This window comes from Nicotiana sylvestris, chromosome 6 (assembly GCF_000393655.2).
Source record: "Nicotiana sylvestris chromosome 6, ASM39365v2, whole genome shotgun sequence".
NCBI classification, from domain to species: domain Eukaryota; kingdom Viridiplantae; phylum Streptophyta; class Magnoliopsida; order Solanales; family Solanaceae; genus Nicotiana; species Nicotiana sylvestris.
Window position 1 is genome coordinate 10,015,763 of NC_091062.1, and position 25,912 is coordinate 10,041,674.

General features: G+C 35.6%; 2 protein-coding genes across 2 annotated transcripts; both read right to left on the reverse strand.

The window, feature by feature from the left end:
- Positions 1–19,177: 19,177 nt before the first annotated feature.
- LOC104230803 (protein IQ-domain 26-like) lies at positions 19,178–22,190 on the reverse strand. Its single transcript, XM_009783687.2, has 3 exons — positions 21,567–22,190; positions 20,630–20,839; positions 19,178–20,098 (listed from the first exon to the last, which is right to left on the reverse strand). Exons 1-3 carry the CDS (start codon positions 22,017–22,019, stop codon positions 19,457–19,459), a joined length of 1,305 nt encoding a protein of 434 aa, XP_009781989.1. The 5' UTR covers positions 22,020–22,190; the 3' UTR covers positions 19,178–19,456.
- Positions 22,191–25,355: 3,165 nt separating this feature from the next.
- Positions 25,356–25,871, reverse strand: LOC138870251 (uncharacterized). The gene has a single exon (XM_070148045.1). It carries the CDS (start codon positions 25,869–25,871, stop codon positions 25,356–25,358), a length of 516 nt encoding a protein of 171 aa, XP_070004146.1.
- Between the last annotated feature and the right edge of the window lie 41 nt (positions 25,872–25,912).

The window sequence follows — 25,912 nt, forward strand, 5'->3', positions numbered from 1 at the left end:
GAAAGAGAGAGTCATGTCGGCAACACCCCAATTCCCCGTAGAAGGGCGAAATAAGATAGTCTTATCGTTGAAAACCTTCGCAGGCACCATAAGGCGATGAAAAGATGAGAGATATAAAACGAGAGAGTCTTATTGGTAAAAACCTTCACAGGCATCGTAAGGCGCCGGGAGCTGAGAGAAAAGAGAGAGTCTTATTAGTGAAAACCCCTAGAAGGGCACTATAGGGCGACAAGACAGATTGGAAAAAGGATCCGCATTTGCGAAGAAATGGACACCCATTTATCCCCAGCAAGTAAGGCCATCAGGCAGGTTGATTGATACAAATAGACTGGGTCGGAAATCCATGGTGCACGACATGACCATAAGGACCAGTCATATCATCCAGATAAGTTCTTTTCTTTTCTTCTTTCCCACCAGTATTTGTTCAGAAAGATTTTTTCTCCTTTTCTATCATTTTCATTTCTTTCTAGAAATTCGTTTTGAAAAGGATTTTTCAGAGTTTACTACCAGAGGCCAAAGTGGTACAAAAGCAAAGTACGAATGGGACAGGCAAAAAGCTGAGGCAACAAAAGGCGTTTGTTGCAAAACCAAAGGACGAATTGCTTAGAAAGTTAAGGGTGACGTGAAGAAAGCGGAAAACGACGGGTGAGGGACTCGTGGACCAAGCTCCAAGAAGGTTACCCCGCAGAATGTCGATAAATCACGGACCCAGGTCCGAGGTGGTCAGACACCACAGGAAAGGAAAATTAATCCGCTGCAAGATAACCCTGACAGTCCTAAAGATTATCCCCAGGTGATAACATTCTATGCCTTGCGGTTCTGGGAGGAAATAAACTTCTAAGAGAAGGGTTTTAGGATTGAAGAGGACTCCCACAGTTTGTTCTGAAAAGAGAAAGCAGGGAAGGGATAAATGAAAAGCCATCCCCAGCAGACATACCATCCCCAGCAAGCGGCTTTATCCCCAACCAGTTTTGAGAGCACAAAAGGGGAAAAGGAAAAATCATCCCCCAACAGGAAAGACACGGCCGCTCACCATGATTAAAACTAACAAAATCCTTTTTCTTACGCTGCAGGAAAATAAAGGTTGATGATAGCAGAGGGACGCGACGCAAGAAAGGTCCCCAAAACTGGGGCAGAAATTGTTCTGCCGTTTTTCTTGGAGGAACGAGGAAACAGAGGAATATTTTCATGTCTTAGTTTAAATAGGTGCCCACCTGTATAACGAGAGGAATATTTTCATGTCTTAGTTTAAATAGGCGTCCACCTGTATAACGAGAGGAATATTTTCATGTCTTAGTTTAAATAGGCGCCCACCTGTATAACGAGAGGAATATTTTCATGTCTTAGTTTAAATAGGCGCCCACCTGTATAACGAGAGGAATATTTTCATGTCTTAGTTTAAATAGGCGCCCACCTGTATAACGAGAGGAATATTTTCATGTCTTAGTTTAAATAGGCGCCCACCTGTATAACGAGAGGAATATTTTCATGTCTTAGTTTAAATAGGCGCCCACCTGTATAACGAGAGGAATATTTTCATGTCTTAGTTTAAATAGGCGCCCACCTGTATAACGAGAGGAATATTTTCATGTCTTAGTTTAAATAGGCGCCCACCTGTATAACGAGAGGAATATTTTCATGTCTTAGTTTAAATAGGCGCCCACCTGTATAACGAGAGGAATATTTTCATGTCTTAGTTTAAATAGGCGCCCACCTGTATAACGAGAGGAATATTTTCATGTCTTAGTTTAAATAGGCGCCCACCTGTATAACGAGAGGAATATTTTCATGTCTTAGTTTAAATAGGCGCCCACCTGTATAACGAGAGGAATATTTTCATGTCTTAGTTTAAATAGGCGCCCACCTGTATAACGAGAGGAATATTTTCATGTCTTAGTTTAAATAGGCGCCCACCTGTATAACGAGAGGAATATTTTCATGTCTTAGTTTAAATAGGCGCCCACCTGTATAACGAGAGGAATATTTTCATGTCTTAGTTTAAATAGGCGCCCACCTGTATAACGAGAGGAATATTTTCATGTCTTAGTTTAAATAGGCGCCCACCTGTATAACGAGAGGAATATTTTCATGTCTTAGTTTAAATAGGCGCCCACCTGTATAACGAGAGGGCTTGTGAACATTAAATTATGCCCAGCATAACAAATCTGATGAAGAAAGTCGTATCCCTGGAGGAACCGCCGAAAAGCTTGATGAAGAAAGCCATGTCCCCAGCGGACCGAACAAAATGATGAAAATTGGTATTCAGAAAAGCGAAAGGCCAGTGTCATCCCCAAATTCACGGAATAAAAGCACCTGAGGAAACACAAGCCGACAAGAAAGTAAGGCAACAAGAACAAGTTGCAGTCTAGCCTAGCTTCTTGTTTTCTTTTTAGCACGATGTAATAAGGAGGCCGTTAGAGCAGCAATAACAGCATACAACAGTAGTAACATCATACAAGAGCAGCGAACATTACAGTCACACGGTAGTCCCGGCTACCGAAACTTCCCGAACTACATTAACCTGATTCCCTTTTAGCCAGGGATATGTAGGAGACCTTTGAAGCAAAGGTTCGGTTAAATCTTTTTCAAAAAAATACTTCACACAGGGTACTCAAACAGGGCAAAAAATTGCTCGTATCCGCTCACTTTATCTTTGCACGAAAACTCTCTGTGTTTTCGGACAAAGAGGGGCAGCTGTGAGCATGTGATTTTTGCTTCACGGACAATAACTCCAAAAGAAATCAAAATAATAATAAATGGTCTCGCTGTACAATTTTTGGAATTTACGTGACATTTTTTGGTAGTTATTTGTGGTTCTGTCCATTCTTATTTAGTCTTATCAAACAAAAAATACAAAAATATATATGTCGTGTGTAATTAAACCATAATTCGGTTATTAAAAGGAAAATCACAAAAAATATGCATCTTTTATTCTATTTGTCGCCATGGTGTGATTTTACCTATTTAAATATTTTAATATGTGTGTGATAATTGTGTTAAGTGTTAATTAATGGGTGTTTAATTTCATTTTTAATTAGGTTTTGTGTTTTAAAATTAGAAAAAAAAAAGAAAAGAGTGCAAATTGGTTTAAAAATCGGATTGGGCCTGTTTTCTTTTTAAAATTTGAGGCCCAAAAGCAGCCCAAGGCAGCCGGTCCAAGCAACCCATCTCCCAGGCCACCAAAACGACGTAGTTTGACACCAAAACTACGTCGTTTCAAGGAAAATCCATCTCCGCCGTTCAAACTAGGTCGATCTGACGGCCCTCGTCCCATCTCCCTTACCTATTACTTAACCCGACCCAATGAAACCCGGTTTGATCCGTTCCAGCATAAGACCAAACGACCCTGTTTCATATAGTTAAAGTAATCCAAACCGTTGATCTCATCAGATCCAACGGCTTGGATCCATTCACCTACCCCGTATATAATCCCATCCCTCTTACCCCACGCCCCCAATCCAAACCCCCCCTGCCCTTAGGTCGTCTTCACCAGACCCAAACCCCTTAGAGCCCTAGCGCCGCCCCCCTTTCCCCTCGCCATAAACCCGGCGGCAAGGATGTCGGTGACCACCATCTTAACACCCTAGGACTTCCTCGACCCCCTGAACACAGATCCACTAGCCGTGGGTCTCGAATCTTCCCCCACCATCTCGAATCTTCATTTGAAGATTCGAGCCGGACCTGGATCTACACCGACCTACCCCAAATTCATACCAGGTATCCCCTTGACCTTCCTCGTGACCAAACCAAGCTTGGTTTGGTCCGAATCAACCCACAAATCCCAAAACCCCAAATCTGAAGATTCGAACCCTAGAACACAAGAATTTGTGGAGTCTGTTTGGATTTAAACGGAAGTTTGGGGTCTAGTAGACCCTAATCGAAGTGTTCTCGGTCGAGAACACCTCGGTTAGGATTTGTTCGACTTCAAACGGGCAAATCAAGCTCGGGCCTGGGTCATCTGTGTTTAAGCTTTTCTGGTTTGTTCACTGTTCCCTTTTGTTATCTATTTAGTCTAGATTAGTTTATCGGCATGTTTATTTAGTTTGTTTGTTTATTTTGGGATTTCTATTGTCAGTTGATCTCCATCTCCATAAGACCTGTTATTTGGTCGATTGTTTATTCTGTTATGTTGAATCCGTATAGTAGTATACATATTTCAATATGATTAACATCATCGAATCAATAATGCCTGGTTTTTCCCTGTATCGTGCAAAATTGTCAAGAACAGTTCATTCCCTATTTGTATTATCTGTATAATCGACTAATTGTTCTACGTTATAATTAATATAGTCGATTAGATAAACGTAATCGATTAGTTTTATAGGACTGAATGTTCAAATGTCCTGATTCCTGATAACTTCATATGATTTGATCGAACCATTGTCGATTAGCTGGTTGTTTGAAAACTATCTGTGAATGGTTTGTTAGCTATAATACAATAGTTGGTATTCAGTTAGGATAGTTGTTGAATTTGAACTCCCATAAGTTCAGAATTTCATTTTTTGTTGAAGTTGGGATAAAACAGTAATGGTCAAGGGTTTTAAAAGGTTTGGTTTGGGGTTATAAAATTCTGAAATGCTTAAAGGCAAGTTGAGCTGACAATAAGGTACTAAAACATTGATTCAACTAATGGAATTAATTGACCAATAGTGGAATTAATGACATATTGAGTGCCTTTAATGGCTGGAAATCAGAAAAGCATGGCAATTTGTAGTTCTTTAATGAATTAGGGTCAATTGGACAGCATGTGCTGTCAGGATACATTCCTGCTGCCCATGTTTGGTTTAGTTTAATAAAATGATAAGGCATTTTAATAATGAAAATAGTTTTCGTCAGGGGAATCTCATGGGAAGGGTTTTATTTTATCTTTGAGTGGAAAAACAGCAGGAGAACATGGGAGGGAGTTTGAATGGTCTAACAGGCTATTTTGAATGGGCTGATGCTAGGATAAATAGAGGAGGACACAAGCTAAAAAAAGGGGGGGGAAGAAAACAGTTCTGAATTAGAAGGGGGACTGGGAGAAGTCAGTGAGTATTGAGAGTATAGGCTGGAAAATTACTAAGTGTTCAGAGAGAAATAAAACTGTTAGTTCTAAAGGGTTTGGGCTGTGACTATTTCATTAGGGTAATCTGATTTCTCAGTGGGATTATTACTGTATTCTGGGCTTCTGTATGCTGCTGATTGAGTCTGGTTTTATTGCTATTGAAGTTGTTGTTGGTTATTGGTCGAGTTGTTGTGCTTATTGAACTGATGTTACTATTGCATCAAATATCCTGGGTTTTTCTGTTGGTTTACTACTATGTTCTGGGATTGTTGATTGGTGCTCGACCACCTGTGGGTTTATCGTTGTTGCAACTGCTGTTGGTTGCTCGTGAACTAGTAGTTATACTGTTGCTGTTTGTTGCTGCTGTGTTACTGCTGTATTACTGCTGTCTGATTGTTGCTGATATCATTCTTCTTTTTCTCGTTTTTATTGTCCAGCATCCAGGTACACATTCTAATTTCACTGGTGTAATGATGAACTTGGAGCATGAATAAGAGTATAAGAAGAATTGCAGTCTGAATTTAGTGTAGTGATTTTATCCTTTTACTGTTTGTAGTTTAGAACATTCTGTATACCTGACATGTAAAGTTTGACCTCCAAACTGTGTAATGGGACATTTCTGAATTTTATTTGTATGTATAAATTATGTAGTTTGCAAAAAATCAGAATCATGTAGATATTTAATACATATAGTGGAACATTCGACGATAGCTTAACAAATGAACTATCTACATCTATTGCCTAAAAATAAATAAATGGTGTAGTAATTCCGTTGAATAAAAAATCAAACGAATAGGCCATCTAGTAGGAAGTTGGTAGAAATTTATTTAGTTAAATAATATTGGTTAATTTCAGCATATAAATGGTCTAGGATTAAAATTAGAATTGCTATGTTTTTTTTAATTTGACAAACTGAGAACATGCCTAGTATAATGTAACTAGGTAATAACATGTAAATAAATTAAGATATTTCTCCTTTATTTTGTAGAGACAAATTTCAATAAAAAATGTAGGCATTTTAGGACTGTCCTTTTAAAAATAAAATGAGATGAGCCTCGCCCAATAAAATGCACTAATTGCGGGGCCCTCAATAAATATTTAATTGAGTATTTAGAATTCGGGATGGACTGTTTAGTGAATTCCACAGTCTTACCCATAAATAATAATACGCTAATCGCTTTAGGCACGATTTAATAATAATACATTCTTAAACACGGGTGCGCATTTATGCGACCCAAATCCAAATCCTAAAACATTGAATAAAAATACGTTCCGGATCGCGGGTGCATTTTATGTGACGCAATCCAAAGACATATTTTTAAACGATGTTCACATTCTTGTAAAAATAATAATAACAATTATGAAAGCGGTAAAAAGATAAAATTTGCACATAAGTTCATATTTGTATAAAATCAGATAATCAAGCCGAATATAACAGTTGAGCGACCGTGCTAGAACCACGGAACTCGGGAATGCCTAACACCTTCTCCCGGGTTAACAGAATTCCTTATCCGGATTTCTGGTGCGCAGACTGTAATATGGAGTCATTCTTTTCCTCGATTCGGGATTAAAATTGGTGACTTGGGACACCCTAAATCTCCCAAGTGGCGACTCTGAAATAAATAAATAAATCCCCTTTCGATTGTCCTTTAATTGGAAAAACTCCTACGCCCCCCGCGGGGGCGAAAAAATGAGGTGTGACAACCCTTAGAAGAGAAAACAAATATTTTTTGATTCATTTTTTTTAAGGAGGAAATCTAAACAATAAACCTTAGAAACATATTTTGAATTTTTCATTTGATATCCTAACGCGATATTTAAAAACGAGCAATGAAAAAGATAAAACAAAATGCTTTTGGATTTCAATTTTGATTAACTAAAAAAAATTCTAATGATAAACAAAAGATAAAGTATTTTTTGTATGTACAATATCCTAAAGTTCTAATGAAAATAAAAGAATATTGTTTCTCATTTTTCATTAATTTCCCAAAAAGACACTTCAAAAAAAAATCTTTTTTGGATTTTGGAATTAACACCCTAAAGAAAGCTTTTAAAGAAGTACTAAAAGAAAATTCTCTTTTTTTTTTGAATTTGTCCTAATATACTAAAGGAAACTTAAAAACAATTCATTTTAAGTCCTAGATATTAATTGCCTAAAGGAAAAACAACCTCAAAATTTTCTCATTTCTATAATTAGCATTCTAAAGAAAATTTATAACGAAATATAAAATGCAACATCTCTTTTTTTGGATTTTTGAGTTATAACACATTTTTTCAAATATAAAACAGAAAATAACAATAATAAAAAGACTTGACATTACTGTACAAAATTAGAAAGTAAAAGACGACATAAAATGAGGAACAAACTCAAAACATAAAAATAAAACAAATCTCCTTAAGCAACTCCTGACTGAGCGATCCTGACCGGATGGTCACGGGGTGTCTGCCATGCTCAAACTTCGGTAAATAAATCCACACCTGTATGAGAAAACTTTAACCAACACTATGTGAGATAATAACACTCCCTATTAGACACATGCAAGACATAATTGGGACTATTTTTGCAAAATGACTTATTTGGCCAAAAGGTGGCTAGAAGTGCAAAATTTGGCTAAGACCCCGCAAAGTCAAGAACTTAAGATTTACTAGGAAGACCAGACTCTATGTGGGTTGCCTACGTAACCCGCCCCGAGAGACGAGAATCAGGTTCGCGTAGTTCGGGCAAATTGGATACGGGAGAGAATAATAAAAAAACACTAATTCATAGAAATCACATTTTTTCTTGTTTTTTCTTGAAAAATGACGAAACATGCAAAATCTTTTTGGATTTTCTTTTTCTTTTTTTTTTATTTTTGATTTTTGAAAAATGATGAAAAAGTGCAAAATCATTTTTTGAATTTTTCATGTTTTTTTTTGTCTTTTTTCTTAAAAATGTAACAAAAAACATAACTAGACCCTACTTGCATTATTTTCACACTTCCCTTTCTCTTTTTTTTTCTTCTTTTTTTTTCTTTTTTTCACTTCTTCATTTACCCTCAGTTATCATTGGTCCGCCAAACGACCCTTTTACCCTTGAAAAATGCAACATGTAGCACATAGGATGCATCAAGATGGTCTGTTATTTTGGGTACACCTATCCTAGACGGACTCAACCCTTGTGTTGAGTCCCCTAAGTCAAATGCACATGATGCAAACAAACGTTCCTACTAGGAATCCGGCATGAGGCTGTGTTTTTCTAGGTTTAAATCCTGGGGTTTTGGTCTGGACTTGGGGTACCCAAGCGGACAACTGGGGCCGAGGAGGGGGTGACGTACCGGGAGCACTGAAGTCTACCTGGCCTTGTCGCTTGCCCAGCCTCGTTCTATTTGGTATAATTTCTACATAAAAAGCGGGCTACGCGAACGTATGCACCATTTCCAGAAGACTCATATGGGTGGCGTAAGAAGACAATTATATACAATTCAAATAATATTAAAGCGGTAAACAGATAGCATTTAGCACAAAAGATTCACATAATACAGTAATATTAACAATAAAGCCAAACAAAATCATATTAACAAGATCGAATTCTTGAACCCTGAAACAGAGATTCTGGGTTCGTTCCCCAACAGAGTTGCCAGAGCTGTCACACCTCTTTTTTTACTACACCCCGTAAAGGGTATAAATATAAGAGAGTTTTTCCAATTAAAGGACAATCGAGACGGGATTTGTTTATTTTAAGATCAGAGTCGCCACTTGGGATAATTTATGGTGTCCCAAGTCACCGGTTTAAAATCCCGAACCGAGGAAATTGACTCTATTTACGGTCTGCGAACACAGAAATCCAGGTAAGGAATTCTGTTAACCTGGGAGAAGGTGTTAGGCATTCCCGAGTTCCGTGGTTCTAGCACGGTCGCTTTGATCATACTTGGCTTATTAAAATTGTTTAATTACTCGTTTTAGAACCTATGTGCTTTTACCTCTTTACCGCTTTTTAATTAAGAAAATTATCTTGAAAACGAGTTACGCGTACGTGTACCCATTTGTTTTGGCGCGTCAAAAATCATGTCACGCGTACGTGTCCACAATTAACAACGCTTTATCGTTATTAAGAAAATTTGGCCAAAGTTGCGCGAACGCATACTCCAGTTTTGTTTTTAAGATCATAATCATGTCACGCGAACGTGTACACGACCACAATAATATATTAAATGTGCCTAAAGCAAACTACGATAATTGATTATTTGTTACATCTAGGTGAATAAATTCACAATCGCGGAGAACAACTACACAAATAATGAAATCATATCGCCAAGCAAAAAATTAATCATTAAGCTAGAATAAAATGAACAGTAGTCCCAAAAAAGAAAAGAAAAATTTCACATGAATCGTAGATATTAGACTAAGGTATATGAACAAATCAATTCACACAACGTGCACAACCTTACATATTTTCACAAGTATCCGAAATTCATGTGACCCATGTGTAAATTTATGAATAAATCAATTCACACAACGCTATGTCTCACATTTCCAACCACTACTGCTCTCTGCTCAAACTTTGATGAGAAACGCAAAACCAAAACCAGATCAAGAAGCTCCATTGCTTCATTCTCAAAACCATAGCAAACCTAGAAACCTCTTGCTAAACAATCTCACAAATTCATATAGTAAACTCAACAACAAAGAGTATGCGCACGAAGTGTTTGAACAACATTCTTTGTCATCAGAGATAAAACACAAACAGAAAACTTAAGAACAAAGTAAGAGACGGACCTGAAAATGATGGCCTTTCCGATTACAGTAACAATGCGTGAATAGGAAATAAAGCCAGAACTTAGCCGAAAAACCTCGTCGTCAACCTCGACGGAGAGCTCGAGCTAAATTTTTACTCACACACAAAGAATCTATGGTTTATGGACGTCGAGTGAACACAGAACATGGGTACGAACAGTTGTTTTGGATTCAGTGATGCTACTGTTTGACGGATGTGTGTGCATCAAAAGGACTGAAAATCTACTGGGTTGTAAGAGTTATGAGCAGACGAACTGCTTCTGTGGCCATTTATCACGCCTGGTCGTCGTGTCCGACGTGTTTCAGGTGGTGCGCGTTCTTGTGTAGGTGTATATATGCTGTGGATGGCTATTTTGGTGCTTGCTGAATTTCTGGCCACTCGCCGGTGAGGCAGTAGCGGAACGAGAGGGGTGAGGTGAGTGAGGTCACCGGATTTCCGGCGAAGCTGGGTGGCATCGCTGCTTCTTAGGTTTTTAGTAGAAGGGCTCGTTTATTTGGTCTTTTTGAGAAGATGAAGCACGGGGGTGTCGTTTTTGCGCGCAGGGGTCGTCGGAGACGATGGAATCGGGGGGTGGGGTTGTATTCTGTCAAAGCTGCACAGCCTTCAGCTTTTTCAGCCCTTTTTTTTGTTTCTTCAGCCTTTTTCTTTAGGCTCCGTTCTTTTCGTTCTTCTTTTTTTGTCCAGATCCCTCATCCCCTTTCCTTTTTTTTTGTGCCCCTCCCCCTTAGATTTTTTAGGTCCCTTCCTTTTATATTGTAGGTTGTAGGGTTTTTCAGGTTGAGGGGTATGGGCCTAGGAATTACGGGCTTGAAAATTATGGGCTAGGTCCAAAATTAGGCCTAAAAATGGATTGCTCGAGCCCAAGTTCTATTCTTTCCCTGCAAACGAGATTAAAAATACGATCTCATTTATTAATTAATCCTACTATTCAAATAATTATTAAAATAAAACTAACCATTAAAACAAATCTATTTTTTTTTTGTATTTTCAAATACGATACTACTTTTTGTATTATTTTTTAGATTAAAAATGACTACAAAACATTAATGAACCTATTTTTGTAAGTTTTGCTTTCTTGTACTAAAATAAAGTAAAAGAGCCAAAATTACTTGAAATATCTATATTATGCCTAAATTAAATATTTTACGCTAATATATAAAAAAAATTGGGGAGGGTCAAAAATCACATGTCTACAACCATAAATAGATATTTGGCTATAAAAATCAAAAGGTATCTATGGAATATAATTTTTTAAAAGGATATTTATTTATAAATTAGGTATCAACTTTTGCTATATGAAGTAAAAATTCCATAAAATAATCGAGATATGAACTAGTGGGCCCAACAATATCTCATTATAAAAAGGGAAAAGAAAAAGCTTTTGCATGTTAACTGAGTTAGTACTGCACATCCTTGATAAAGAAAACCAACGAGCATATAAAACTTTATTATGATTGCTGAAATCACTATCCAATATTCCAAATTAGGCAATGTCTTCCTATGTTACTCGGACTTTTAAAAATATCGTCAGGTGCATGTTGGATCTACCAAAAATAATATATACTTGAAGAATCAGATACGGATACTGCACCATTTTGGAGAGTAGGCCAAGATAGAATTTTAAAAAAATAACACTGTATAGTCGCTGTAGAAATAATAGCCAAAACAATGTATAAAATTTATATATTTTTGTATATATATACATTCTGTATGTTATATACAAAAATTATACAAATTTTATATACTTTTTTAATTACTAAATATAAATAATTTCTAGCGTAGGTTAAAAGTGATAATACCTCTAGAATTTTCTACCCTATCTGTAGTCGGGCTGTATCATTATTGGGCTTGTTAAAAATTGAGGCCCATTAATATTCTATTTTCTACAAGTGGGCCAAAATGAAGATCTGAAATCCAATTCTTGCTTCATATAGTGCTGCGTCCTTCTTTCCAACAAAGCCCACATAGAGCTATTGCATTACTCTATGGGCTTTTAACGTCGTATATCCCTCTATAGATCTCTTTACTCGTTATGCCTTGATTATGAAAGTTTATTGTATACTCATAAAGAAATTACGTGGCATACCTTTAGAGAATTTTATGCGTGTAACATCCACTATTAGTAAGGGGATAATATCCCTTAAATGTGGCCTTAATTAATGAAACATGTACTTAGTGAATTTTGAGATTCACATCTCTCCAAATTAAACAATATTCCTATTTTCAACAAGAACTTCATCTATGATATTATATACTATATACCTTCAAATCTTCCCATATATTCTGAACATACCACATATTCTAATTTGCAATACAATTCAAATCAAATATATCACAATATTCTAATGACAAATATAATATCTAAATCAAGCCTATCACAGTATTCTAATTTAGAATATATTATTCAAATTAAATATACAATAATATTTTAATTTATAATACATTATTCAAATACTATAATATTCTAATTTGAAATACCACATTCAAACTAAATATGCTATAATATTCTAATTTAGAATACAATAATCAAACCGAACATACTATAATATTCTAATTTGGAATACAATATTCAAATAATATTTTAATTTAGAATATAATATACAAACCAAATATTCTATAATTTTCTAATTTAAAAATCTGGTTTGAATATTGTATTCCAAATTAGAATATTGAAGTGTATTTGATTTGAATATTATATTCAAAACTAAAATATTATCGTATGTTTGATTTGAATATTGTACTGCAAGTTAGAATATTGTGTTTTGTTCGATTTGAATATTGTAGAATATAATTCAAATTTACATTAGGTAAATTCACTAAAGTTTCTCTATTTCAGGAGTTCGAACTCGAAACGTTTAGTTAAAGATAAGGGAATGCAGATCATACCCATAGCCCTCAACTATAACCTCCGGTTAAAGATGAACGGATGCAGATCATACCAAAATTATAGGCAGAGCCACAATGTCAGCTACGAATTCGGCTGAACCAGTAGCTTTGGTTCAAATCATATATTTATTTTAAAATTTTCATTAAATATGTACAAATTATTAATTTAGAACCCAAAAACTTAAACGGATTAGGATCCCGAACCCATAGTCTTAAAATTCTGGTTCCGCCTCTGACTACAATGCCCTTAAACTATAGTAGTTGACTTTTAAGTTAGAAGTAAAATTCAAGATTGGAAAACCCCAAAAAAAGTTAAACGAGAAAACTGTACATTTTGATTTTTCAAGGAAGAAGCCTCATAATAGAAAAGGTTACTTTCTTTGACTATAAAAAATTCCAACCAATATATTCTGATTTTCTTGTATTACAAAAGGACACAAAAAGCTTTCTTGTTATATTTTTTTCAAACCAAAAAGTATAGTATCAAATTTTCCAATATTTGACTTAATCAAATATTAATTCGTGGGGTTCAAACTTGAAACTTACGAAGGTTATAAAAATCAAACCACAACTCCATTTCTTTTCTTTGAATATTACAATTGTTTGAGTTGAATATTGTATTTTTCATTAACATATTGTGGTGTATTGGTTTGAATAGAATATTCTAGTATTTTATTTTAGTTTAGATATTATATCCCTAATTAGAATATTTTTTCACCTTATTTTGTTTTTTCTTTTGATTACATAGTGAAAGAAAAGAAAAAGATTATGAAAGACTTCATAGAGAAATTACTGGGGTTTGGACTTTTTGGTGAACAAGTATAATCTCAATTCCTTAAAACATGGGATGATGGAGTGTTTTAAGGGATTTATTAAGTTGGAGTGAGAGATAATTTAGTTCCTTAAAAGGTGAGATTTATCTAATAGCATATAATGATATTAAAAATTTTAAAAGTAATAAACTTTTATAAAGTAGGTATACAAGATAAAATAAATATTTCAAAGATATATGGAGTTAACTAGCATTTCCACTCGATATACCGTGTAGATTATATCTCATGATGGTTTAGCATTACTCATTAGTAATTAGCAATCTAAGAACCCATGATTTAGATATGGGCCTTGATAAAAGTGCGAAGGAAAAGTATATTTAGTAAAAATACCACGGGCTAGCCAGTTTTCGGATTGGTCGTTCAAAAATAGCCATCGTTTGCAAAGTCATTGAGCAATAGTCATTATTTTGCTATAACAGGGACCGGTCCAGATACTGGAGATCGGTGCATCTATGTATGAACTTCCAACATATTATGCTGAAACTCCAACACGCGGAAAGTTCCAGCATAATATATTGGAGATTGGAGCGCCTATGTATAAACTTCCAGCATATTATGCTGGACCGGTATATTATACTGGAACTCCAGTAAATTATGCTGGAGTTCCAGTATACTTATGCTGGAACTCCATTATAATATGCTGGAGTTCCAGTATACTTATGCTGGAACTTCAGTATATTATGCTGAAGTATTTTTTGGATTTTGAACAGTATTTTTGTTCAGATTTATCTTTACATGAAAAGTGGCTAAATTTCGATTACTTTTTAAATTGTGGCTATTTTTGTGACCATTTAAAAATCTGGCTATTTTTAAATTTCTCCTGTATATTTAAGCTCATTAGGGGTCCTTCAATTTTAACTTTAGATCATTTAAAAGATTTGGGAGAAGAGCCATGGAGAAGGCATCTCCGTCATTTTAGTATTTATCCCATGTTTAGTAATCCGGGGATTATTATCATATCCTCAATGTGCGATAGAATAATATTATAATTGTAGTATTAAATTCTGGAATTGCTAATTCGGATTCGAATATTCGACCAAATACAGAATAAATTAATCTCTGGCCCATGATGGAGGGCGAGTTGATAAGGGCGGGTGAAGCATGACTGACAAACTTCTAGGCTGACAAGCTTTTGAAGAAGGGGTGCACATGTCACCTTAGGCAAATCCCACATCAGAATGGGTGAAAAGTTGTCACGACCCTAAATTCAATCCTGTCATGATGGCGCCTATCGATGGTACTAGGCTAGCCGACTATCACAATACTTCAATAATTCATTAAATGATAAGCCAAAAACCTTTTTATAACAGGATTTTCATAAAATAAGTACGAGTTAAACTCAATATAGAAATACTGAACGGAAGCCCCAAACATCGGGGTGTCACTAAGTCATGAGCATCTAATAGAACTGGTCCGACAATAACCAGATTTAACATAGTCTGAAATCTAAAATACAACTCAAGAAAGATAGGGAAGAAGAAAAGCAAGGCTGCGAACACCGGACAGCTACCTCGCTATCTCTAAACTGCTGCGAGGACTATCAACAACCTCTCCGATCAACTACTCCTGGATCTGCACACGAGGCGTAGGGATTAACGTGAGTACACCAACTCAGTAAGTAACAGAAAAAATAGGGAACTGAGAAGTAGTGACGAGCTATGCAAATACAGTTTATTTTCATAAAAATTCGGTAAAGTGTAGGCACGCTTTCAGTTCAGAGTTTAAGTCAAATCAGTTGATTTAAATCAACTTCAAGTAGAGTCAGATAAATTATCTTTCAACAGTTTTCAAAGCAAGATTATAAGGCAACTATGTGCAATAATGATGAAATCATATACTGCGCCTCGGGCAATCATCACTCAGTCCTCTCAATCACTCCAACCTCACAGTCACTCATTCCTCACAATCGCTCAGCACTCGGCACCCGCACTTAGTAGGTACCTGTGCTCACTGGGGGTGTGCAGACTCCAGAGGGGCTCCTTCAGCTCAAGCGCTATAACAAGCCAATTATGGCATAAATCAATAAAATCTGTTGCGGCGTGCAAACCGATCCCATAAATATCTTCACAATCAGGTCCTCGACCTCACTCAGTCATCAATCTATCCAGTCTCTCGGGCTCTCAGATATCAGAAAAATATCAACCCAAACAACAATAACATGAGGCATCGAATAGAATTACAGAGACTGAGATATGATATGCGAGTAAAAACTATGACTAAGTACAATTAGCATTTAAAAGGCAATTCAACATGTAACGCAGCCCCTATGGGGCCCAACAGTGCCAACATATAATACAAACATGGTTATAACATGATTTACAATTAATTTTCCATAACACATAGAGGGCATATAACTAACAACATGTTGTTCAACTTTATAGTTTCTACGGGACGGATCAAGTCACAATCCTCTCGGTGCACACCCACACACCCATCACCTAGCATGTGTGTCACCTCCCAAAATAATCATATAATATCAAATCTGGAGTTTCATACCCTCATTACTAGATTTACAACTGTTACTTACCTCAATCCGAGGAAAATCCTACTCCGCAATGCCTTTGCCTCTCGAATCGACCTCTGAGCATCCCGAATCTTGCCACAAGCAACACAATATGATTAATATAGTCTAAAGGAACTAATTTCACAAGAAAAATGCCAAATTATAACCAAAATCCAAAATCGACTCAAACCCGGCCTCCGGGCCCACGTCTCGAAATCCAACAAAAGTCACAAAACCCGAAAGCTCATTCACTCACGAGTCTAACCATACTAATTTCATCAAAATCCAACATCATTTGCCCCTCCAAATCCCAAAAACTCACTCTCCAATTCTCAAGCTCTAACCTCCTAGATTCCACCTCAAAAATTCACCAACTAGGTGTAAAATCAGTGGGGAAACACCATTATTGAACATAGACAAGCATAAGGAACTCACCTCAGTAATTGCTTTGAAATTCCTCTTAAAAACCCCTAAAATCCGAGCTCAAAGATGTGAAAATGGGGGAAAATACCGAAGAGTTCTATTTATACCTTCTGCCCAGTAAAACCGCATTTGCGGGAATTCCATCGCAGGTGCGGATCCCACTTACTCTCCCAAAATCTGCATTTGCGCCCCTTCTCGCTTCTGCGATCCTTTCTTCCCAGGCCCTTTTCCGCATCTGCGATTCCGCATATGCATTCCTAATCTCGCACCTGCGCTTCCAGTCCACCTCAGCCTTGCCCGCATTTGCGAGCTCCTCTTCGTTTCTGCAGGGCCGCAGGTGCGAAAATACCATAACCAGCATCTTCAGCTGACACGTCTCATAACATTGTTCGAACTTAGTTGAATCTTCGAATCACTCAAAACAACACCAAAACACTAAATTACACTCGGATTCAAGCCTAAGAACTTCTAAACTTTCAAATTCCACAAACGATGCCGAAACCCACTAAACCCCGTCCGAATGGCCACAAAGTTTGCACAAAAGTCAAAAATGACACCACGAATCTACTTCAACTTCCGAAATTCCATTCCGACCCTGATATCAAAATTTTCACTGCCGATCAAAATCACCAAAATTCTAACTTTCGTCAATTCAAGCCTAATTCTACCACGGGTCTCCAAATCACATTCCGGACGCGTTCCCAAGTCCAAAATCACCTAACGGAGCTAATGGGACCATCAAAATTCAACTCTGAGGCCGTTTACAAATAAGTCGACATCCAGTCAACTTTTCCAACTTAAGCTTTCACATAAGAGACTAAGTGTCTCAATTCACTCCAAAATCGGACCCGAACCAACTAATCCGATATATCATAATACAACTGTAGAACACAAAAGAAGTAGGGAATGGGGGAACGGGGCTATAACTCTCGAAACGATCGGTCGGGTCGTTACAAAAGTAAAGAGCTTTATAGGACATGACAAAGTTCACACGGTATGCGCGCTTTTAGAATTCGTTGTGGTGTAGCCCGAAAGAAAAATTCCGTACGAGTCTAGGCCCAAAGGGACAATACGTACCATGGGCTTGAGTCGAGACTTAAATTTTTCACATGAAATGCACCTTTACATTACAACTTATATTTTTTTTAAAATATATTTTAAATATTTTTTTCTAATTTTTTTTAACGAAAATCATCTTGCAGTCGAAACCTTTCTAATTGCAAGTGAAATCTTGAAAATTTTACATGAAATACACCCTTAGAACCACAACTTGGACTTAAAATTCTTTTTTTCCTTCAAAATTTGTTCTCAATTTCACGAGCAGACGTCAAACCTGTAAACTGAAACATTTTTATTTGCAGGTGAAATCTACAACCAGACATAACCTACATTTCCTTGATGCTTTGACCCAAAAAAGAACAGAAGAATTTAAATTAACAATATCACAAAAAATAAAATACACTAATAATTAAACCGAACAAGACAGGAATTTTGTCAGAACCCAATAATTTTGGCCCAAACACTGTATCGTGTCAAAAATTTACTTAAAATATATAGACAATTTATTTAGAACTCATCAAATTATTTTTTACTAAAATTATGAATCCATAAACTCAAAATTCAAACTTCGTCTCCCATCGCACATACTAGAAGTGTTTATTTTCCCACAAGTCACAAGTGATACCAGAAGTTGACAAATAAATTCAAACAAATATGTTTGCCATATGATGTTGAAAGTTATCTTATTCTCAGCAAAAAATAATAAACTTCTATCCAATCATTAACATTTTGAATTTTGAAACCAACTACCATGAATTTTGGCGTAGTGACAAACAAACTTGTCCTATTTTCAAAAATATATGAAACTGACTTTACCCATAATTTGAGGAATTATTTATGCATCTTATTAACAAACATTTGATTCTTTCACGTAAAAGACAAGAAGTGGCATTGGCATTTGTGTTCTAAAATACTTATATTGACTTCATTTAGAAACAAAGCATTTTACTTTTGAATTAACTTTTTTTTAATTATAGTTTCTAGTCAACTTATATTTGTTTATTTTAGAATTTTTTTGAAATCTATTCAAATCTCTACATACAAAAATAAAAATCCTTAGAAAGATTTGACATTTTAAAAAAACTGTAATGTGCCACAAAACTGACCCCGTCCTGTCACAAGTTGAATTATTGTATTGCTATTTCATACTTATAGTAAGAGTGTTGTTTCATATTTCATATTTTTAGTTGGTAAAGCACTTTCACTTACAAGCGCTAAGTTCTAGACTCGAGTTACGCTGGAGGAGAAGTGTGAAAATACTATAAATTCTTCTAAATTGGGAGGGAATTTTTTTAAAAAAATATTACTATTTGTTGGTTTTTTCATTTTTTTTTATTTTGATTATCTTATTTTTATGGTTGTGATTACTATTTCTCTTTTCATGGCTTCTTCAGTACCGTATTTCTTTTTAAAAAATGTTGTGATTACACTTTTCTTGAGCCTCTATCGAAAATAGCTTCTCTGTCTTTATAAGATAGAGGTTATGTTTTCGTACACAACATTCTTCTCAAATTCTATTTGTGGAATTACACTGGGTATATTGTTGTTATTGTTTGGTTTATATAACTTAAATCCATGTGTCATATGAGGATTTGATACATCAAATTGCACTAATATTCCTCAATACGAGAGTATAGTGGCTTGGCCAGTCAAAATCTAGTAACAATAGCTATTATTAATCAAAGGAAATGATTGTTCACATGATTAGTCGTTAAATAAAACAAGCTTTAGATTAATAATTACAATTATTACTAATACTAAAAATCAACCTCGAAAACTTGTTCAATGCAATCTTAAATCACATCATGCCTATAACTTTACATACATTCCCTTTTGTTCTATCTCTATCAACTATTCTCTTTCTAGGTTAACCACAAAATATAGCCTTTAAAAAAGTGCTATATTTGGAATATTTTTTTGTCTTGAAACTTTCATCATTTTGAATAGTCTCTTTCACTTTCTTGCAATCTTGTGAACTCTGTTGAATTTCCAAGTTTACCCATAATAGTATTCTTGAAATTGATTTTGTCTTGAGCTTGTGAACATGACCTTTGCATTTTTACACCACTTAAAGAAGCCCTTGATTCCATCATTTCATTTAATGACACTTTTTTCATCTTAGGACCAATTACATGCTCTAGCCTTTGTTTTGGAGCACTTTGGGACCTTAATTTAGCCTTAAATGATTGTGTTTTAGCCATGTAATTAGGATAATAATAATTATTATTATTGTCATAATAATAATTATTATTCCTAAAATAATAGCTTTCCCCACACACACTTTTGGCTGGTGTAATTGGCGTGTTAGAACCACAAGAATTTGCAAACCTTGGTGTACTTTGGGCTGTTATGGCTAAATCTGCAAATTCTGGCATTGGTTTGAAAGAATCATCACAAGAATCAGAAGAAACCCAAGTGTTTGTTCTTCTGGATTTTGATTTTGGTCTTCCAGTGTCCATTTCCACAATTTTTGCACTTTCTTCACTTGCATTTATGTTATTAGCCTCAAATGATGCAGATAGCCTTCTGCTATGACTTTGCATTGTATGGCCACTTCTTGATTCCTCAAAACGTTCCTACAAATTAAGTCGGAAGTTAGAGGCAGATCTAGGACGTGTTCTGCACGTTCAACAATATATAAAAAGGACAGTTTGGGGCACAAAGTTAAGCTTTCCGTATTCACGCAAGAATCCGGGAAGAGCTACACCCCAAAAGGGTGTGATGTAGGCAACCTATCCTGATACAAGTATTGCTGGCTGATTCCACGTTTAACGATATATACATACACAAAAAAGAATTTATTGTAAAGTATACAAACATATAATAAGATTTTATAATCATTCAGAACTCACTAATTCTAGATTCTGAATTCGTTGTATGTTAACAATATTAAAGGGCAGCACGATGCACTAAGCTTCCGCTATGCGCGGGTTCGGGAAAGTGCCGGACTACACGAGTCTATTGTACGCAACCTCACCCTGCATTTCTGCAAGAGGTTGTTTTCATAGCTCGAACCCGTGACTTTTTGGTCATTAGACAACAACTTTACCAGTTTACCCGTATGTTAACAAGATTAAATTTTTAAAAAGTTAAATTAAGGGACTTACAATTGATTTTCTGGCTTGAAATTGGGGATGAGAATTTTGATTATTTATGAAGAAACCTCCTCGAGATTTTTGGGCACGAACACTAGCTTGTGCTCTCATTAAAGCTTGCATACTATGAAGTGTAGCAGTGGCTTGCTTTCTTACCAAATAACCCCTAACCAATGCTTGTAGTTTCACTAATCCTTTTAATGCTCTCAATGCCTTTCTTGCCTGTTTCACATTTAAACAACAAAAATTCATTAAAAAAAAATTATCAGAAAATCAGACAGACATAATATAATTAAGTAATAAAAATTATTATGTCTCTAACGACTAAAACTTTTAAATAGGATGGTCATAACACTACTAAAAAAATTGAAATTAGGTATGAAGTTCGTCGCCAATGATTTGTCGCTATATTGCTCGTAGCTAATAAATTTTTTTGATAATTTATCGCTAATAGTGCTAGATTTCGTTGTTTAGCTATTAAATTTATCTGTCGCTAATTTCTGTTTTTAGTAGAGTAAAATTCAATATGATATTACAACAGATAAAGATTCTAAATACCCGAAAAGTAAAAAATATTTTTAGGTATTTGACCAATAAAAAGAATTAAGACGGATAACACCACTATAAGAGGTCGTTTTGTAAACGGGATAAGGATACCATGTTTTAGTATAAAATTTAAAATTATATTTATTTCATATTTAGTTGTGCACATTAGCTAATATCGGGATAAATTTTATATCAAAATCTTGATAATAGCTATGTTATATACAATGTGAAATTCTAATCTCCGAATTATAATTCCAGGATTATAATACTTGAAAACCAAACGACCCCTAAGTACTTTAATTAAAAATACAAGGCTACCATATTAATGAGTTACATTAAATAAAGAGGTAGTACTATAGTATGAACATATGATTAAGCAATTATTATGAGATTTTGTAAGTACCAAGAATCCACGGAAGACGGTTTGAATCTTAGTAGCAGCCCACTTTTCACGGCCAAACACGGCAGTGTTTCTGCTTTGACTAGTTAATCTAACCACTGCCACCGCCGCTTGCGCGGCGGCGACAGCAGCATCAGCTGCAGCAGCGGTGGCTGCTGCCACTGCAATTGCATGTTTGCTTTGTTCCTTATCAGAATCTTGACCATAAAAAGAACTTAACCACGCAGCTTCAGCAGGTGTAATATTTGGTGGTATAGTGGTGGGGTTGTGACACAATCCTCCTGCAGCGGCGGAGACAGCGGTGGCAGTGGCGGTGACGGTGGCGGTGGTGGTGTCTCTACCTGAATGGCCAAAACATGTAGTACTAATTCTGTCCTTTTCTTCAGTTTCTTTGTGGTTATTCTCTAATTTTCTTATCCCAAACAACCCCTTCAACCACCTTATTGCTTTGCCCATATTTTGAAGAGTTTGTGTTTTGTGGGTGAGGTGGGGGTGGAGGTGGGGTGAGAAGGGGGGTGGGGGTGAAGGAAGGAAGGAGGGAGAAGACAATGGAAATTAACTAAGGGAAAAAGATATAACGGAAAGGCTTTTAAAAGAGTGAAAATGAGAGGGAGAGAAAATCCAGGATTTTGCCATATGGTTGAAAAGTTGTCATATAAAGAACTGCAAAAGGAAGAAAAAAGGTAGTAGTATGAAAATGAAGTTCAAACCTATTCACATATTTCAATGTCTATAAGCTAGTTTTTGGCCATAGATTACCAAATCTATTTTACAAAATTTGATTTGGGTGAAGCTTGATTTGAAGATAAAAAAATTTGACATAATTTTTCAAAATATATTTCTTTTTTTTTTTGAAAAAATATAAAATGTGACTTATTCTCGTAAGTTTTAAAAGTTAACAAAATTATCCAACAACTCTGAAAAAATTTATACAAAACAAGCGAAACAAATCTGAAGAAATTTCTACAAACATTAGCAAATTACCTTCAAATTTTGTCTTTGCGGTGGATTGCCACATATTGCCACAACAACTTTGGCGAAGGTTTTCTTATGTTTATAGAGAAGAGCAAAGCCACACGAGTTTACTGAGAAAAAAATGGGTAGATATGGATTAATTGGGTCATAATAACAGAAATTGGGCTTTTTTTAAAAGATACATAAGGTTGGTGCAGTTTTTGATTTTTTAAAAAAAAAAATTAAATTGTTAATATTTTGGGCCAAAAATAGCTCTTGAGCTGGTTTTGAGATTTGGAAATTTGTCAAAATATGAATAAAATTTATAAACAAACAAGTATTTGCCAAAAAAAATTAACAAAATTTATGGCCAAACGGGGGCTTAAGTATTTAGTAATACACATTATATGTATGTTGAAATGGGTATAGGATAAGTTTATTTATACACTTAACTATGATAATTAATTAATATACATTTACTTTCCATGTTGTTCGGACTCTCCGAAAATATCGTCGGGTGTATGTAGAATCCTTCAAAATTAGTGCATTTTCGAATGATCCGGTACGATTACGATAGTATTTTACAGGGTCCGGAACATAATGTACTCTTACTTCAATTTATTGGTTGACCACGAAAAATTAATGTAATTTTGTGTAAAGGTCTGTGTAGATATAGATCGATGTAATTTATCTTGTTATAACAAATTACTGTATTTTATGTTATTATCAATTAGTGTTTTTATGTAGGAATACGTGCAATAATTTTCAATTGACCTAATTTTTTGAATATCTTTTTATAAAATACCACTTAAATGAAATGACAATGATAAGTAAGACTCCTTCTAAGGATGGAAAAGATCGTTTGGAATCCAAATTCAGCTACGTTTATCGTTTACAGCCAAAGAAGTAGGTACTTACCTTATCACTTAAAGTTGATATTCAAATTCAAAGATTTGGGTAGAATCCATCAATATATATATATTTGGAAATAAAATAAAAGCAGCTTAGTAGAATAGGCTGTGAGCTAAACCTAAAGAATTTTAGCTTCCGTTTGGCCATACATTTTGTCAACTTTTTTTCAATTTTTTTTTTTTGAAAAAAAGGGGCTGGTATTGTTCTGAGATGTTGCCCGAGGGGCGGTTTTGTTGATACAGTGCCCGAGGGGCGAACCTTTACGTGTTTATTTTTCCTTAATTGCCTGTCAATTATCTGCTTACTTGTTGAAAAAGGATTTTACTTATTTTTTAACTGGTTTATTGTTGTTCATAGTTTAGTGATCTGTTTTTGAAAAATTTCTGAAATTATTTTTCAAGTTTCCAAAATCTAGTTTAGGGTAGTTTTGGATGAAATTTTTTCCCCCACGCACAAAACTTCAATTTTTTTTCAAATTTAATGCATGTCCAAACGTAATTTTAACTTTCAAAAATTATTTTTTCAAATTTCAACCAAATCTATGTCCAAACGCTAACTTAAAGAGAGCAAATGAGAAATTAATTGCCTGCCCCCAAAAAAACGAAAAGAATCAATTCCCTCTTTAACTTGCATCTTTTTTTCTTTTTTTTTTTTTTTTTTTTGAATTTTGTTTCTCAAGCCAACAAGGCAAATGGCAATATAGGTAGATTTGTAATAGTTGTCAAGATCAGTGTTTTAAAGACTTTCTTGGGACTGTATCGGGACTCGCTCCGAGGCGGCGGCCACCTGCCAAGGTTCGTGTGGTTTAGTTCTGTGAGAGTATGTCTCAAGCAGCCCAACTATGCGTCCCATATACTGCTAAGACTCACTGTTCGTGGCTCGCTTAATAATTTCTAACGCAAATCATGTATTAAATTTTCTAATTAGCACTGTTGACTCTTAGAATTCTTTAATAAATGAATGATTAAGTTTTTTATTTATACAAAAAATACTAGATATTTATTTTTGTCAGTTATTAAATTTTTTAAATTTTCATGTACTTTAAATATTTTTTTACGGTTATTATGTTATTTTATTAATTAAAGATTTAAAGATCGATGGGCTTACGCCACGTCCTGCGTTAAATAAAATGTCCCGTCTCACACACCCGCCTTTTAAAACACTAGTTAAGATTCACCAAATAATTAAAAATAAAAGCAGCTTGGTAGAATAGGCTGTAAGCTAAACCTAATTAAACAATTTTAAAGGAAGCAAATGAGAAATTGCCTGTGCCTAAAAAAACGAAAATAATTGCAAAAAGCAAAGGAAAAGGGGGGAAAAGAGTGAATTATTATTAGATAAACAGTCAAAGCTCGAGGAAATGCGCTCCCACTTAGACCTTCATTAGGATTCAATAAAGAGAATTAGATTCTATATAGAAAACTGAAACGCTTGTAACTTTCAACTTTCTACAATCAGAAACTCAAGAAAGATAAAGGAATACTAAAGATGAAAAAGAGAAGGAAATTACTTTATAGAGCACAGTGTCTTAATTAAACAAATAATTGTAGGGTGGGGTAGAGTGAGTGAGGTGGGTGAGCTAGTACTCGCACGGGAGTAAAACTAAGTTAGGGATTTGAAGTTTATACAACACCAACAACAACTATCCAATATAATCCCACCAAGTGGGGTCTAGGGAGGGTATGATGTAGGGAGACTGTTTCTGAATGCCCCTCGGCTAAAGAAGGTGAAGGAAGCCCTGATAGCAAGTGTATGATGAAGTCCTGCTAGCAAACTACGGAATTACTGAAGGTAAGTAGTAACAGAACAAGACACGCGACTATAGCAAACTAAGGAAAAAAGGGTATCATACTAGTACTAATACTATCGAAATAGGGAAGACAAAGGGAACCGCCCAACTACCTACTAATCTTCCATCCTAATTTTCTACCTCCACACCCTTCTATCTAGGGTCATATCCTCGGTCAGCTCAAGTTGCGCTGTGTCCTGCCTGATCACTTCACCCCAAGACTTCTTAGGTCTATCTCTATCCCTCCTCTCACCTCCCAAGGCCAACCTCTCACATCTCCTGACTGGGGCATCTGTGATTCTCCTCTTAACATGCCCAAACCATCTCAACCTTGCCTCATGCATCTTTGCCTCCACAGAGGCCACTCCCACCTTGTCCCGAATAACTTCATTCCTAATTCTATCCAATCTAGTATGCCCATACATCCATCTCAACATCCTCATTTCTGCTACTTTCATATGCTGGATATGTGACTTTTTGACTGGCCAACACTCTGCCTCATACAACATAGTCGGTCTGACCACTACCTTGTAGAACTTACCCTTAAGTTTCAGCGGCACATTCTTATCACACAAGACACCAGAAGCGAGCCTCCACTTCGTCCATCCTACTCCGATACGGTGAGTAACATCCTCATTTATCTCCCCATTCATCTGAATTATAGATCCTAGATATTTGAAACTCTCTCTCTTGG

Bases quoted from the DNA above. Each gene is read 5' to 3' on its own strand.
- LOC104230803 (XM_009783687.2), bottom strand. From the start codon at position 22,019: ATGGGCAAAGCAATAAGGTGGTTGAAGGGGTTGTTTGGGATAAGAAAA. The intron at 20,840-21,566 runs GTACTTACAAAA...AATGTGAAACAG, and splicing joins CCGTCTTCCGTGGATTCTTG to GCAAGAAAGGCATTGAGAGC. The intron at 20,099-20,629 runs GTAAGTCCCTTA...CTTAATTTGTAG, and splicing joins TTCAAGCCAGAAAATCAATT to GAACGTTTTGAGGAATCAAG.
- LOC138870251 (XM_070148045.1), bottom strand. From the start codon at position 25,871: ATGAATGGGGAGATAAATGAGGATGTTACTCACCGTATCGGAGTAGGA.